The 15,605-nt window shown below is 44.2% G+C and overlaps 1 protein-coding gene across 2 annotated transcripts in view; it reads right to left on the bottom strand.

The window, feature by feature from the left end:
* Window positions 1-5,272: 5,272 nt before the first annotated feature.
* The window catches only part of CLCN4 (chloride voltage-gated channel 4), a 63,870-nt gene continuing 53,537 nt past the window's right edge, over window positions 5,273-15,605 (bottom strand). The window contains exon 11 of one of the 2 annotated variants that reach the window (XM_023740715.1): window positions 5,273-6,938. In XM_023740715.1, the coding sequence (XP_023596483.1) occupies window positions 6,848-6,938 (91 nt within the window). In that variant the 3' untranslated portion in view covers window positions 5,273-6,847. The remainder of the gene's footprint in view (window positions 6,939-15,605) is intronic. The other variant, XM_023740716.1, reaches the window with a different exon arrangement.

The raw sequence follows: 15,605 nt of genomic DNA on the forward strand, positions 1-15,605 counted from the left end.
AGTGAGTGTGTGGGGGAAAGAACATGGAGTCCCGTGGAAGGAAGGAGAGTTCCTCTGGACCTAACCTGTTAGGCAGCCTGCGGGACGGGAATTTATGTATGTGTTTTCAATTTCCCTGACAGAATCTGTTTGGACTGAGGCAGGCTGTTTAACCTTTGAAATATGTGTTCCATAACAAACGCTGGAATCACATAGAAATTGCTGCCTTCGTTCTAGGAGCCAAATACTGACTAAAGGAGCTTGGAAATCCCCTCAAGGTGCTCTTTGCTTATTGCTCATTCAGAAAGAAAAACCGTTTCTTCAATGACATACAAGTTTGAAGACTGCCAAAAGGAGATGCCCCCCTATCTGCCTTCACATATGGTAGCTTCTTTCTAGCCAATTAAGTACCAATGAACTGGTGGAGAGCCGTAACAACAAGCACACCAGGCTCCTCAGTACTCAGCCCGAGTGCGCTGTCCCAGGCGGAGGTGGAAGTTTCTGGCCCTGTCTCAACTCCGCGAAAGCCCCTGAAGAAGCGTGTACAACCCAGACGCTTATTTGCAAGGCCATTCTGGCTAGCTCCAGCTAAGACCCCAGAATTAAAACTGATGGGTTGTCCTCTCTCAGACAAATCACCGCTTGTTCACTCTCCCCCTCTGACTTTTAACTGTATCATGTTAAAGGGAAATCGCCAAGGCCCACAAAACGCTGTTCTTTCATGAGTTTTCCTAATGAGACTCAGTTCTACATTAACACTATGCTGGAAAGATTTTTGTCTGGAAGTGTGGAAGGTGTTGGTTTTTACTTTGTCTGAAATTCAGCAAGCTTCTTGTGTTTTGTGACCTCTTGCTCCAGATTCTAAGTAATCGTTCAGTATCTATACATAGTTATGCTGTTCTGCTCTCCAAGTCAATGTGAAGCTACAGAGAAATGGGATTTTCTACCAAATTATTTCTTTTCTAATAATATCCCATTAATTTGGAGTCAGTGAGAAATTTGTTGACATCCCTTGAGAGATCTGCGTTTTTTGTTTATTTGTTTTGTGGTTGTTTCTTGAAAAAATCCTTGCAAGGGGGTGTTGGAAAGAAAGGCAACTGGCTAACCCAATACCTGTTGATTTTGTGGGGTCTTATAATTAAACTGAAGTGTAATATGGCCTTTAACAACACAAAATTAATTACTTTCTGATTGAAGCTACTAGAGGGCTTCAGAATGGGAGAAGTAATGGCTACCATTTGCATGGACACATTACCTGCCAGGCACTTCACAGTGATGCTCTTATTGAACTCTCATGGTCATGCCGCTAGCAGAGATCAGTGGCTCGCTCGACAGAGATGGGGAGAGCTAGGCTCAGAGAGATTCAATCCCTTGGACGATGTCACACCCCCAGGACGCGATGGAGCCAGAATTCACGTGCAGCCCTATCAATGTCCAACATCCATGTGGCTTCCTGAAAACTCAGCGGTGACACTCCGCTGGCATGTGGGTTCTGTTTGCTCTTAGGTTGTCATTAGGCCACGTAAATTTCCAGTCGTGGCTTTAAATACTACCGATATCCTAATGGCTTGATTTCTATGTCCAAGCCTAACAACTTCCCTGAACTCCCGACTGGAATGTCCAACAGGCATCTCTAATGTAGCATTTCCAAAACAGAGCTCACCCAGTCTTGTCCATTCCAGTAAACGGCAACTTGGTTGTACTGTTTAACATCCAGTCCACTAGTAAATCCTGTTGGCTCTACCTTGTATCTGGTGCAACGCCCCATCATCACTCACCTATTTGCAATAGCCTTCTAGCCAGACTCCTAGCTTCCAGTCTTGCCATACAATAGCCGCAGTTATTTTTATTCAGTGCAAGTCAAATCACTTCACTCTCTTCAATTCCAAGTCTTTACCTTGCCCCACGGAGTCCTTGGGTGGCACATAGTTAAGTGCTCGACTACTAGCCAAATGGTTGGCAGTTCAAACCTACCCAGAGGCGCCTCAGAAGACAGGTCTGATGACTTGCTTCTGAAAGATCACAGCCTTGAATGAACTCAATGGCAACTAACAACAAAAACCTTGCCCTACAAGGCCTTGAGCCATCTGCCTGTTTCTATGCTCCCCCGAAAAGAGAAACAAAACTGACTTCAAATGTTCCCACTCCCGCCCAATCCCTGAGTGTCCCTACAGTCCTTAGCAGGCCAGGTTAGTTTCCACCCCAGGACTTTATATCCCCAAATATCCTGGTGGCCAGCTCCTTCCCTAATCATAGGCGGCTCCTCTTACCACCGGGATTAAATAGCATTTCTTCTAGGTCAAGGGGGGGCAGTGGTGGTTCAGTGGTAGAATTCTTGCCTTCCACGCGGGAGACCTGCTTTCGATTCCTGGCCAATGCACCTCATGCACAGCCACCACCCGTCTGTCAGGGGAGGCTTTCGTGTTGCTATGATGCTGAACAGGCTTCAGCGGAGCTTCCAGACTAAGATGAACTAGAAAGAAAGGCTTGACAATCTACTTCTGAAAATCAGCCGATGAAAACCCTACGGAGCACAACTCCACAACCGATCATGGGGATGGCGCAGGACTGGGCAGCATTTTGTTCTATTGTACGTGAGGTCCCATGAATCCGGGTCAACACCACAGCAGCTAACAACTAGGCGAAAGGTATGTGAGCTTTCTTTGCGCTTTTTTTTTTTTCCCCAACTTTTCTGTAGGGTTGAAAACAAACAAGGGCTTTTAAAGTTGACCAAAAGAACCTCTCGATCTTGGGAGATGATCTTAAGGGTGGGTCTTTAACTTCACCAGATACTACAGCCAAGTCACCACGGTCAGGTTTCCGGAGGTGCCAGCGGGGAAACAGGCTGTGAAATCAGTATCTCTTCCGTTTACGACAGACTTGTTGAGGACTCTGTGTTTATTTTTAAAAATAAGAGTTCAAACATTTAATTTTTAATAGGGTGCCAATGTTTACACAGACTGTTGCAGTTAAAAAAAAAACCAACAGCACGTTGCTATGGGGTTGTTCCACCACCAAATGCAACTCTGTCATAAAAAGCACGTGCCTACACATCTAGGACAGCAAGTAGAGTTATTACAGCGCCAGTAACAAAACGGGGTCTGGTTAGTGTTTCCCACGTTAGCTATACAGTCTCCCTCCTCATGTAAATCATCGCAAAGGTTAGGAGCTGAATCTGCTAAAACACTGGCCCTGCAAAATTAAAATGAGGCACAACAGTACAATTCCGCGGTAATTCAATGATCCTCCTTGGACTGCTCATCTGCTCCAGCTCGGCCTCTGATAATGAATTCTGGGTAGAATTTGCATATGTTAATAATTTAAAGTAACCACTTCTCACTTAAGTGAAACAAACTGCTCTAAACATTTCAGTATCTGTGACTTATTAAGGGGCCAAAATGTATCTATTTACATGTCTTCTTTGAGCGGTCTTTGGGAAATACTCAACAGGGAACTTTGAGACTGCCTGTTTCTTCAACAGCAAAAACTGAATATAGAACGATTTACTTCCAGCACATTTACTTTTCTTTAAAAGCCACGTGCATGCGCACATCTGTATTCCCAGGGATGCGCTCAAAAACACTTAGAAGAAATCTGCACGTCACTTTCAGGGTAGCCTTTATTTGGCGTCCTACAACACATTTCCTTAGTAAGAGAGAAGGAGGGCAAGAAATAGGTTAATGTGCCTCGTTAGAGAACTTTTTTCACTTTGTATTTATTTTTTGTTGTTTTTTACATTAAGAACTGATCTAGAAAGAGTCCAGAAAGTTCTACGTATGTCGAAAGCCTTTGGTTTTAAGAAAACATTCTAAAAGCTGTTTATTTCGCCTAACCGTCCCGGTTCTCCTCATGTGGCTCATCACCCCACCAGGGAAAGCGGACGGAAGTTCTGCATTTGGAAACGCTTATACCCTCAGAATCCAGACCCACGTCCTTTTTGAAAGAGAGTGACAGTGCAGCATGTTCCCATGGAGTGTGCCTGAGACCCTGGGCCAGCAGGCAGGGCGCCGCGCGGCTGTTAGGGCTTCATGCGAGGAAGGCAGTGCACTGTGGTGGTCCCCACTGAAGACTCCCCCATCTTGACCTTCACCCACCCACCTGACCCTGGCCTCTTGAGGACAGCCTGAACTCTACGACAAATTAGAGTTTCCACTGGCGAAGGAAAACAAGGCTGGATCATTGAAGTCAAGAACTCTCCCAACTGTTTTCATGAATTCCCGAACATCTCTATCCCAAACACTGGGGAGGCAGATAGAACTGTCAAATTCCCCCTGGGGACTTTGGCCCAGAGTAAACTATCCCTTCGTTTGTCCACAGCCTCAGCTGGAGTAGAAGTAAATTCTGGGGGTTGAGTGACCTTTGGCTATCTTTTCACTCTTTTGTGTTCCCTTTTGAAACTACTTTTTTCAGCACAAAGCGTCTTCTGGATTCTATAAAGCCAGACCATGACTAATACTCTCTTCCCCACTGTGGCCAAACTCTCAGGAGAGCCAGGTGGGAATAAGACGGGAACTACAAGAAGCAATCCTGAAGGCTTTTAAAATTCAAAGTTCAGGCGAATCCAGCTCCACTTGCAAACGTTCTGTGGAAACCCTAATGACAACGCCAATGTGAGGCTCTGATACGCAATACATAGGTGCTAGGAACTAGGCAACAAATTTCATTCCATTGTAGGACCAAAGATAAACTGCTTTACTACTGACTGTATATTTCCACACAGAAGTGGCTACTTGATATTATTTTTAAGGGATCAATTAATTACAGAAAGAAATTTTCCATAGTTTGCATGATCTGACAAAATTTTTTAACCCAGAGAATCTATCAGTATATTCTGTCCCACTGACTAGAAGTTTCATGAAACCCCACTTATAAGTAGGTTTTTATCCAAAATGAAAAATTTTATTAGAGCTAAGATGGTAGAAACAATGGATGCTGATTGGGAGTTCTATGTCAAATCTGAGAAGTGTTGGGTGGAAAGTTTAAAGTTGAGTGTTTGGAAGAGTTGGGCAAGAGAGTAAAGACAGGAAGTGATGATAGCGACACAATGATTTCATTCAGAATCATGTGCCTAACTAAAACACCCCTTTCACATACTCACATGTAGCCAGGGGGAGCCATGTGACAGAAACCTAGCCAATGGGTATAAGCTGAGAGTCATTGAAAGCTTTGCTTTCTTGATAATACACCTTGTTACTTCCCTCTTCCTGGCATCTTGCAACTATAAGGCAATAAGCCAAAGAACAAAGGTAAGTATGGTGGAAATGAAATATCAAAGGAGTCTGGATCCTGGATGATATTACTGAGACAGTCTTGGAGTGCCCCCCATCCCCCAACCAGGTCTCATTATTTGCAGCCAAATGCACACCTAATATATCAAATCTAATGACCAGCACTACCACCATCAGTTGCCAATGAGTTGACTCCAACTCATGGCGACCCCATGTGTGTCAGAGTAGAACTGTGCACCATAGGGTCTTCAATGACAATGAGATTGAAAAGGATGAGGATGATTCAATAAAAAGGGAGGGACAAAGACTAAAAGTGAAGGGGCAAATGGGATAAATCTTATGATCATCATTCTACAGTGGACCTAAAATATAATTGAATTCCTTCCCACAGAAAGACAGTAGTCCTGACTAAAAGAATGTATCATTAAATTCAAATGCAGAGATGCCTAACGCTTAAATGGGCTGTCTAAAATGTAACTCTGTCCTTCTGTGCTTTGATTGCTAGTATGAAAGTGCATGCTTATACATTAAAGCTGGGTGTTTTGCATCCCACAGAGAAGAGAATGGAACTGATTTAGAATCAATTTAGTACTTCTCTTGCAATCCATTTGGAGGAGTTCCCACTGAGAACTCGTATGCCTCACCCTCTCTGCAGCCGTATTTGATAAGACCGGGGAGGAAAAATAAGTAATAACGCTGAGTAGCCTGTTTTGATTCTTGTATACTCTACTTGGAAATTAAAGCACGTTTATGGGAGTATATAGGCCATGGTCCGTGGAAAATGCTGGACTGGTTAAGAATGCATAGACAAACAGCAATAGAGAAATGAAGCAAATGCAACAGGGTTGCGAATCAGTGATCAAGGATGTATAACTCCAAAATAAGGATGCATCTCTTTGTATGGGAGGAAATACAGAGCAGCAGTAAATGCTACAATAGTTCATCACGCAGTCCCAAGACTCAGGTCTTGCATACGGACATGATTTCTTCATACTCATTGTACCAGCGCCATTGGTGTTGGTTCAGAAACGGATGAGTGAACAAAAGAATAGGCTGAGAACAGGAGCAAGAAATGGGATGGTCAAGAGTGGACCCATTTGTATACTTGCAGCTTTCACTATGTTCAAATTTAATTTCTTTTTCCTTTCCAACAAAGTGAGTGCAAATGTCTTTAGTATCATTCAGTAACATAGCAGCAAAACTTCAGGAATTAATAAATAAGGATGCTTACATGCCGACACCCCTTGACTTTTTGGACTCAAAGCTTCACACGTGTTCCTAAGTTACAAATATCAGCCTTGAGCAGGTGGGGGAAAGGTTTCTCCATTTGGCATGTGCATTCAGTGTCCTTGTACAAACCACATCATTTACACCCATCCACATGCCCCCATAGCAGTTAGTAAACTCATTAAGAAACACAGCTGGAAACTCATAAGGGGTTAAAGCTATAAAATGCCTACTCATTGATGCATACTTTTTAGAAAAAGGTTTCATCCTTCTCCCCCTCCTTTTCAACCAAAGCTTTTGTTTTCGCTGTCCTGGTGCACGATCTTTCATCTGGATAATAATGTATCGTTTGTTTATTTCTTTAAAAATGACACCGTCACTGTGTTTTTCTCTAAATAATTGCCACCGTGTTGCTAATTAAACATGATGGATTCAGGGTCCTGGTTTGCCATCTGGGCCATATGTCTCAGAACATCCTTTTTCGTGATGATGCCAAGAAGTCTCCTGGAGAAGAAAAAACAGAGAGAAAGAAGAGGTCACCCCTGTAATACTGACTCATGCCCATCCCTAAAACCAAGTCCTTTTCCTCCTGGGCACACAGGTAGACAGCATTTCCCAGCCTCCCTTGTGGCTGAGTGGAGCCAAGTGAGTGAGCTCTGGCCAATGGCCTTTGGGTGGAGGCGGTGGACGCCACCCCAGGTCCCTGTGCATTGCCCCATAATGTCTTCTCACCTGCCGGCCAGAGACAAAGGAGCCAGTGAAGGACTTTGAGGCCACAGAGGACTGACTCAGGAGCAAGTGGATGTAAAGACCTAGGTCTCTGAGTGACTATGTGGAGCAGAGCTCACCCCTGCTGCAATCCACACTGGCCGTAAGGTGAGCAAGAAATAAACCTTTATTGTCTTAAACCACTGAGATTGCAATCTTGTCTGTTGCCACAGTCAGCCTACAATGACTAACACTCTTTTAAATTTCAAGACTATGGTCAATTAAAAAATGGCTTCTGAAACCACTGTTGAAACTTGACCATGCTCCAGAAATTCCAGGTATAAGGTATTTTAAGCAGAAAGATAAAAACTGATTCTATTTTTAATTCTCTTACTAGAAGGGTAAAGTTTGACATTCACCTCCAACCCAGTGGTGTCACTACGGTTGGTGTTATCCAGTACAGTAACTTATGGTGTTATTCCACTCCCCACTCCTCACCCCTACCCACGCCCAGGGTGAGCGGGGCATGCTGGCGGAACCAATCCCATGGTAGCCATGCCTCACGGCCCCACCCCTCCTTGCTCCACCCCCCACAGCTCCCCACATCTCCTCCCCTCTCCCATTGGCCAAGGCAGAGACCCTCTTCTCTGCCCAGTGGCAGGTACCTCGGCCTGGTAACCCACACCCTGACTGGTGGGTGACGGGGGGGGGTGGGGGTGGTGACAGGTGATACCAACCCTAGTGACACCACTGCCTTGGTGGCCCTCCCCCAATGGCACAAATGCCCCCACCGCCGCCGCAAACCCTAGGGTCATTTTGGTGTCACCTTTCTGACAGTGTCGGGGGTCACACACATCTGAACCCCCCGTACCCCCATAGTGACACCACTGCTCCAACCATACATGTAAATTGCCTCCTCTACCAAAATTCTGTTACTTTCAACTTATAAAAACAATGCTACTTACAAGGTCATGTATATAAGGCCATCTAGTCTGTACACTGCACACCACCAGGAGCACTATTTACAAACACTACAATGTAAACAGTGGATTGTGCAGTACGCACCTGCATAACCATTCACAGCAGCCCTCGCTTCACCTTCGATTTTATTAAATACTTAAATGACTACCTGCTTGAAGAAGTCATGCCTCCTGGGGGTAAAGTGGACAGTCTGAGGGAAAGGGATGTGAACAACTTCTTTGGGAAAACTGAAGTTCCACTGCGAAATCAATTTACAAAATGCCGTCTGCTATATCTTCATCATACCGAGGTAAACGGGGTGGAAAAGCAAACAAAGGCAGTCTCGCATTGGAACGTTGTTGTTGTTAGCTGCCGTCGGGTCAGCTCTGACTCGTGGCGACTCCATGTATAACAGAACAAATCACTGCCCAGTCCTGTGCCATTTTCACGATTGTTGGTATGCTTAAGTCCATTGTTACAGCTATTGCATCAATCCATCTCATTGGGGGTTGCCTTCATTTTTGCTGACCCTCTACTTTACTAAACATGATGTCCTTTCACAATATAGGTATTAAAATAACAAATTTCTACTTTGTGTCTATATAAAATAATGATATATTAAAAAAACCCAGAAAACACAATTTTAAATAGACTGTCATTTAATTAAAGTCAAATTAGTCAAACTCATCTCTTATTAGGAGTTAATATGAAAAAGGACTACAAGTACTCAAAGTCCAGTAAACAAGGCTGGGCAAATTCCTTTAACCATATGAAAAAATTAAATCCCTTCCTCATACCGCATACTGAAACAATTTGCAGGTAGATTAAATCCCTTCCTCACACCATACACTGAAACAATTTGCAGGTAGATTAAATCCCTTCCTCACACCATATACTGAAACAATTTGCAGGTAGGTACACTTCCAAAAAAGCAGCCATAGAAAACCCTATGGAGCACAGTTCTACTCTGACACACATGGGGTCTCCATGAGTCAGAGTCAACTCGACAGCAACTAGTTGATTACACACTGATCACAACAGCATCAAAATGTCTCTGTGTACGTTGATAAGGACGAATTGAATCTGAAGCTATTTAAATAGAGTCTACATTAGATTAGGTTGTTTTTTTTTTTCCAGTAAAGTAGCCAAAGTACATAATTGAAAAGTAAAAATCCCTTAATGTTGGTGCAAAAAGACCAGAAAAGAAAGCCTTAAAGCCCTGACACAATACCATTTTTTACTTGAAAATATTCTATGCATGCGTATTTAATTCCAATAAAAAATGAGCATTAAATGGCTAAAACTGTACAAGTCCATTGTGTCTGCTGAAATAAATGCTGATTAGTGAGACTGCCAGGCCAGAATTCAGACTTCATCACTGACCACACTGGACCTTAAACAAACTTGAAAAAGTGATTAATTTCCTGTGCTAGTTTCCCTAACTATCACACTGGGGGAGATAGCAAATACCAACATCCCCTGCCCCCGAAGCTCACAGAAACATCTTCAAAAGAAAGGAAAATGGCAAAAGGGACCTTTAAAAGCATATTACACAAAGAGAATAATGACAACATGGGTTACAAAACACTGAAAGAAAATTCCATTATTCTGTAGTGATAAATGTAGAAAGGACAGAATTAGAAAATCAGCATTTTGCAAACCCCCAATGTAATAACTGGAGCCCTGGTGGTGCAATGGTTAAGCATTCAGCTGCTAACCAAAAGGTCGGCAGTTCAAATCCACCAGTGGCTCCTTGGAAACCCTATGGGGCAGTTCTACTCTGTCCTATAGGGTCGCTATGAGTTGGAATCGACCTGACAGCAATGGGTTTTTGGTTTTTTAATGTAATAATTAGTTCAGACAATAATTATCAATAGATGCTAAAACCCTGGGTTAATGGTTGCTGGAAAACAGAAAATTCACTCAGTCTCAAAGAATCACTCCACAGATGATGTACTGAGAAAATGTCCCTTTACAGTCGAGTGCTCTGGTCTGGACACCTCATCCAAGTGATGGAGTTTATCACCAACAAGGTCAGACAAACTGATGTCATTACACTACTTACATCAGAATGTTGCCAAAAACAACTTAAACCAAATCAAATCACGAGGAAGCAATCAGACAAATCCAGAATGTGAGACTGGCGTGCCCTCTTCAAATTAACAACAACAACAAAATCTATGTCACAGAAACAAAAAAAGGCAGGGAACTGCTCTCAATAAAAGACAAAAGAGGCAAAATAGTAACGTGCAAGGTGTGCACCTTGCTGGAATTCTGGGTTGAAATTTGAATATGGACTGGACATCGGATGATATTATTAAGTTACTGTTAATGTTGTATAATTACGGTTTGGTAGTTATATAAAAGAATGCTCTTAGTTTTAGAAAAAGGAAGACAAAAGAAGAACCGATGCATTCAAACTGTGGTGTTGGTGAAGAATACTGAATATACCGTGGACTGCCAGAAGAACAAACAGATCAGTCTTAGAAGAAATAGAACTGGATGGCGAGACTTCACCTTGCTTGCTTTGGACACATCATCAGGAAAGACCAATCGTTAGAAAAGGACATCAGGTAACTAAAATAAAATGACCTACCTGGAGCAACAGAGGAAGAAAGAGAGTCAGGAATAGATGGAGGATATGGAATGTGTGGCTACTTGCCTCCATGAACAACTGCCTCCTTTGCCATGAGATCAGAAGAACCGGATGGTACTCAGCTACCATTACTGAACATTTTGATCAAAGATTCTATAGAAGAACCCTGATCAAAAGTGGGGAACTGCAGAACAGGATTTCAAATTCTCAGGGACTCCAGACTCTCTGGAGCCATGGGGGCTGAATGAGCCCCTGAAACTATTGCCCTGAGATAATCTTTGAAACTTAAACCAAAAATATACCCTGAAGTCTTCTTAAAACTCAACATTAGTTTAGATTAATGTCATGGATTAAATTATGTCCCCCAAAAATATCTGTCAACTTGGCTGGGTCATGATTCCCAGTACTGTATAACTGTGTACCATTTTGTAATCTGATGTGATTTCCTTATGTGTTGTAAATTCAATCACTATGATCTAATAAGATGGATTAGCGGCAGTTATACTGATGAGGTATACAAGATTGGATAGTGTCTTAAGCCAATCTCTTTTGAGATATAAAAGACAGAAGCTAGCAGAGACACAGGGGGACCTCATACCACCAAGAAAGCAGTGCCGGGAGCAGAGTGCATCCTTTGGACCTGAAGTTCCTGTGCTGAGACGCTCCCAGACCAAGGGAAGACTGATGCATCACAAGGACCTTTCTCCAGAGCCGACGGAGAGAGAAAGCCTTCCCCTGGCGCTGATGCCTTGAATTTGGCCTTGTAGCCTACTGGACTGTGAGAAAATAAATTTCTCTTTGTTAAAAGCCATCCACCTGTGGTATTTCTCTTATAGCAGCACTAGATGACTAAGACAATTAACTAGTAAAGAATGTCTGCCTTGAGCATTGTGCTCTTTCAAGATCTATCTATATGGGATCAAACTGACAAAAGTGACTCGAAAGATTACATAGGAACCGTAGAAGGCAGTGAGTTTATGTTAATGGGGGAGGAACAACTCAGAAAAGGAGGGTGAGAAGGTTGCACAACTTGGAGAATGTCATCAATGTCACTGAATGACACATGTAGAAACTGTTGAATTGGTATATATTTTGCTGTGTATATTCTCAACAACAACAAAATATATAAATCAAAAAAAAAAAAACTACAAAACTATATATTGAAATCTTTGAAGTGGAAAGCCCGAGAAGAGTCACTATTTGTTTTCTCATGCTACTTTTCACAAAATTGACACTGTTGTGCCTAAATACATTTCTTTAACTGTGGAGGAATCTTAAAAGAAGATAACTCGAGACCAAACCACCACCAAGTACTTTAAAACAAAGATGAGAATGTAAGGGGGCAGGAAAACTAGATTAATGGAAATGGAACAACCAGAACAGAAATAATGAGAATGTTCATGCACTGTGAAGAATGTAGCCAATGTCACTGAACAACTTGTGTACAAATTATTGATGGGGACCCAAACTGCTGTGTAAAGCTTCACTGAAAACACAATAAAATATTATTTAAAAAGAAAGAAAAGGACATCCTGTTTGGTAAAGTAGAGGGTCGGCGAAAACGAGGGAAACCGTCAGTGAGATGGACTGACCCAACAGCCGTAACAATGGATTCAGGCGCACCACTGATGGTGAAGATGGTGCGGGATCGGGCACGCTTTCCCTCTGTCCCGCGAAGGTTGCCATGAGTCAGAGCCAACTTGATGCAGCTAACAACAAGAAGGCTTAGAAGATGTACGCTGAAATATTTAGAGGGAAATTATCATGATGTCTGCAATTTTTGTTCAAATGATTCAGAAAAAGAAATAACAAACGTGGAAAAATGCTAACAGGTGAATCGAAGTGAAGGTATATATGGATGTTCATGGAATCACTGGTTCAACTTCACTGCAAATTTAGGAAATTGCACAATAAAAACCTGGGGTGAAGAAGGGGTTGCCTGGAGAGGGACAGAGTCAGGGATTGCTGTTTTTCATTCACGCTTTTTAGGGCCGCTTAACTTTAACCATGGTCATGTGTTACTTTCAATAATATTCTGAAATTTATCAAAATACAGTAAAACTGAACGTGCCCATAAAACAAGATGTTGTTACACTAAAACTGCCAAGCTGAGTCTGAGCCCCACTTCCTCTGCATTAAACAGTTGAAGTAAAACAATCACATCTGGAAGGCTTCTTGTTCTACACCGTGTGACATTCTAAAATGCGTAAGAAGACATCGAGAACTGACTGAAATAAACCTAGCTTGTTCCAAAAGTGTTTGTTAAAATCCTGAAATGAGACACACCTACAGGGAACAAACACTATCACTGTTCTTTGAATTCAGAGGCTCTCAGTTCGCCAGGGAAAGCCCCTCTGTGAGAATGAACCCAGCTGATGGAATCAGGGCCCGAGAAGGGCTCCTGCCTCATAGCACAGGAATATTGCTTAGCCTAGTTGGCGCTCCTAGAACCTTTTTTTCCCTCCTGATTTGTTTTAGTTGCTTGGGGGCCAACAGTCATAGCAAGGGCCCATTGCACATATTCAGCTGGAGGTAAAAACTTTCTCAAGGGTGTTATTATTTCCAATTCCTTGCCAAATAGCCCCACTTCCATGGTTGCAGAAGTTCCTGGGTGGTGCAAATGGTTACGCTCTCAGCTGCTAACCAAAAGGTTGTCGGAGGTTCGAGTCCACCCAGAGGCATCTCAAAAGAAAGGCCTGGTGATCTACTTGCAAAAAATCAGCCATCAAAAAACCCTGAGAAGCACAGTTCTACTCTGACATACATTGGGTCATCATGAGGCAAAGTCGACTCAATGGCAATGGGTTTGATTTGATTTTTTGGTGGTTGCAGAAGCTTCTGGAAGCCCCTGCCTCTTTAGAAAAGCCCAGCCAAGGCCTCCAGACCTAAGGGATGTTGGAGGCTTGAAGGCCCAGGTAAGGAAAAGAGGTTTCCTCCTGGGGTCTGACCAGTTTCGCTCTAGCTCCGATGAGTCGAGTTAATGTCAGTGGAGCAGTGACATAAGGAGAAGTGCTTCAGCACAGGGAGGGGCCGCTATTTAGGGACAGCTGGCACTCCCAATGAGTCCCCCTCCTATGCAGTAGCACCAAATGAGTTCCAACCTCCATCAGCAGGATTCCCTCCACCTGGCCATCTCCAAGAAGGCTTTGCTGCAGGGTTGCTCAACCACGGCACCGGTGACATTTGAGGCCAGATCATCCTCTGTGGTGGGGGCCGTCCTGTGCACTGCAGGGTGTCGAGCAGCATCCCTGGTCTCCACCCACTAGTCATTCTCTGTGGTGGGGCCATCCTGTGCACTGTAGGGTGTTTAGCAGCAACCCTGGTCTCCACCCACTAGATGCCAGTAGCACCCCCGGAGTTGTGACAACCAAAACTGTCTCCACACATTGCCTTGGAGACAGTAGTGAGAGATTAGCCATTTGCTTAAAGTAGTCCTGAAACTCTCTTCTTCGGGCTCCGTAACTGTAATGTCTGAAGGTTAAGCTGGTTAGGACAGCACTGGGGAAATGGGAATTCAGAAGCTGCCTTTGGCCCCTGCATAAATCGTGCCCTGGCCTGTAACGGTAATTATCACAAAAGAAAGCTGAACCTCAACCCAGAAGGAGGAGCCATCAAATCCAGCAGCGTGAATTAGTGGCATGAAATGTTCTACTTGATTTAAATCAAGTGTTTCAACTTTGATCCCTCTGGGTAGCAGTTCAAGCAAATCCAGTGGATTCTAAATGGCTGGATCTATGCCCAGGAACACAGGTCAGATTTGAGCACCTGGGCTCTTCTGAAATGGCTGCCCAGTCCACGCCCCTGGGGACCACCTAGCAGGGCCTGGTGAGAATCTGGCACCATCGCCCACACTCATTGTTCCTTTCTAGAATGGCTGTTGGGACAATCTCACGCAATTCCCTCAGAGCCACCGAGGCTTTCTGACCTCTAGCCTTCTAGGGACAAACACTTCTCTGGTTCCCGGTGTGGGTTCCCGATGACCCTGGATTCCCGGAGCCCAGAGGATGATCCCAGTCCACCCAGGCAGCCCAGGCTCTCAAGCCACCTCGAGCAGGGATGGCAAAGGGGGTGGGAGCGCATCAAAAACGTGGGCTGGCCTGATGGGGCCTGGCCTGGCTGAAAGCCGAGCAGATGAAAGGCCCGCCGACCAGGATCCCTCGCCAGCACCAGCCTATTGGCATCTGTGTTTGTTTAAAGGACGAGAGCAAGAGAGAGTGAGATTTTGTTGGCTCGACAAACGTTCAGAGCCAACTTCCGCACCCAGCTCTTCACAGGAAAGCCCCGTGGGGCTCTGGGAGGTACGAGCTGGCATTCAGGGCAGTTTCCTGCCTGAGCTGGAAACTCCAATGATAATTGACGTGGGGTCATTATTCTAAAGGAAAGGAGAAACTGATCACAGTGCTTTACATCCCGAGCCCTGGAAATTCAAGGACAGTAGCCATTTAGGGGTTCTCCAAGTGGAGTCCCCCGACTAGCAGCATCAGCATCCCCTGGAAACTTGTTACAAATGCAAATTCTTGGGCCCCACCCAGACCCTGGGGTCAGGAACTCTCCATTTAACAAGCCAGCCAGAAGATTCGGAGGCCTGCTCCAGTTTGAGACCCTCTGAGCTCCTCTGAAGGAGCCCTGGTGGCGCAGTGGTTAAGCACTCGGCTGCTGAGTGGTCGGTGGTTCGAATCCACCAGCAGTTCCAAGGGAGAAAGATGCAATGGTCTGCTCCCATAGATTCCAGCCTTGGAAATCCTATGGGGCAGTTCCACTCTGCCCTACAGGGTCGTTATGCTTCGGAATTGACTCAGCGGGAACAAGGCCCCTTTGAAAGTCACTGCAAGAGGTGGAGTAATTTGGAAAAGGATAGTGGCGATGGTTGCACAACATGACAAAAGTTACCGATGTCACTGGTTGAA

This window comes from Trichechus manatus, unplaced genomic scaffold (assembly GCF_000243295.1).
Source record: "Trichechus manatus latirostris isolate Lorelei unplaced genomic scaffold, TriManLat1.0 scaffold00162, whole genome shotgun sequence".
Taxonomy (NCBI): Eukaryota; Metazoa; Chordata; class Mammalia; order Sirenia; family Trichechidae; genus Trichechus; species Trichechus manatus.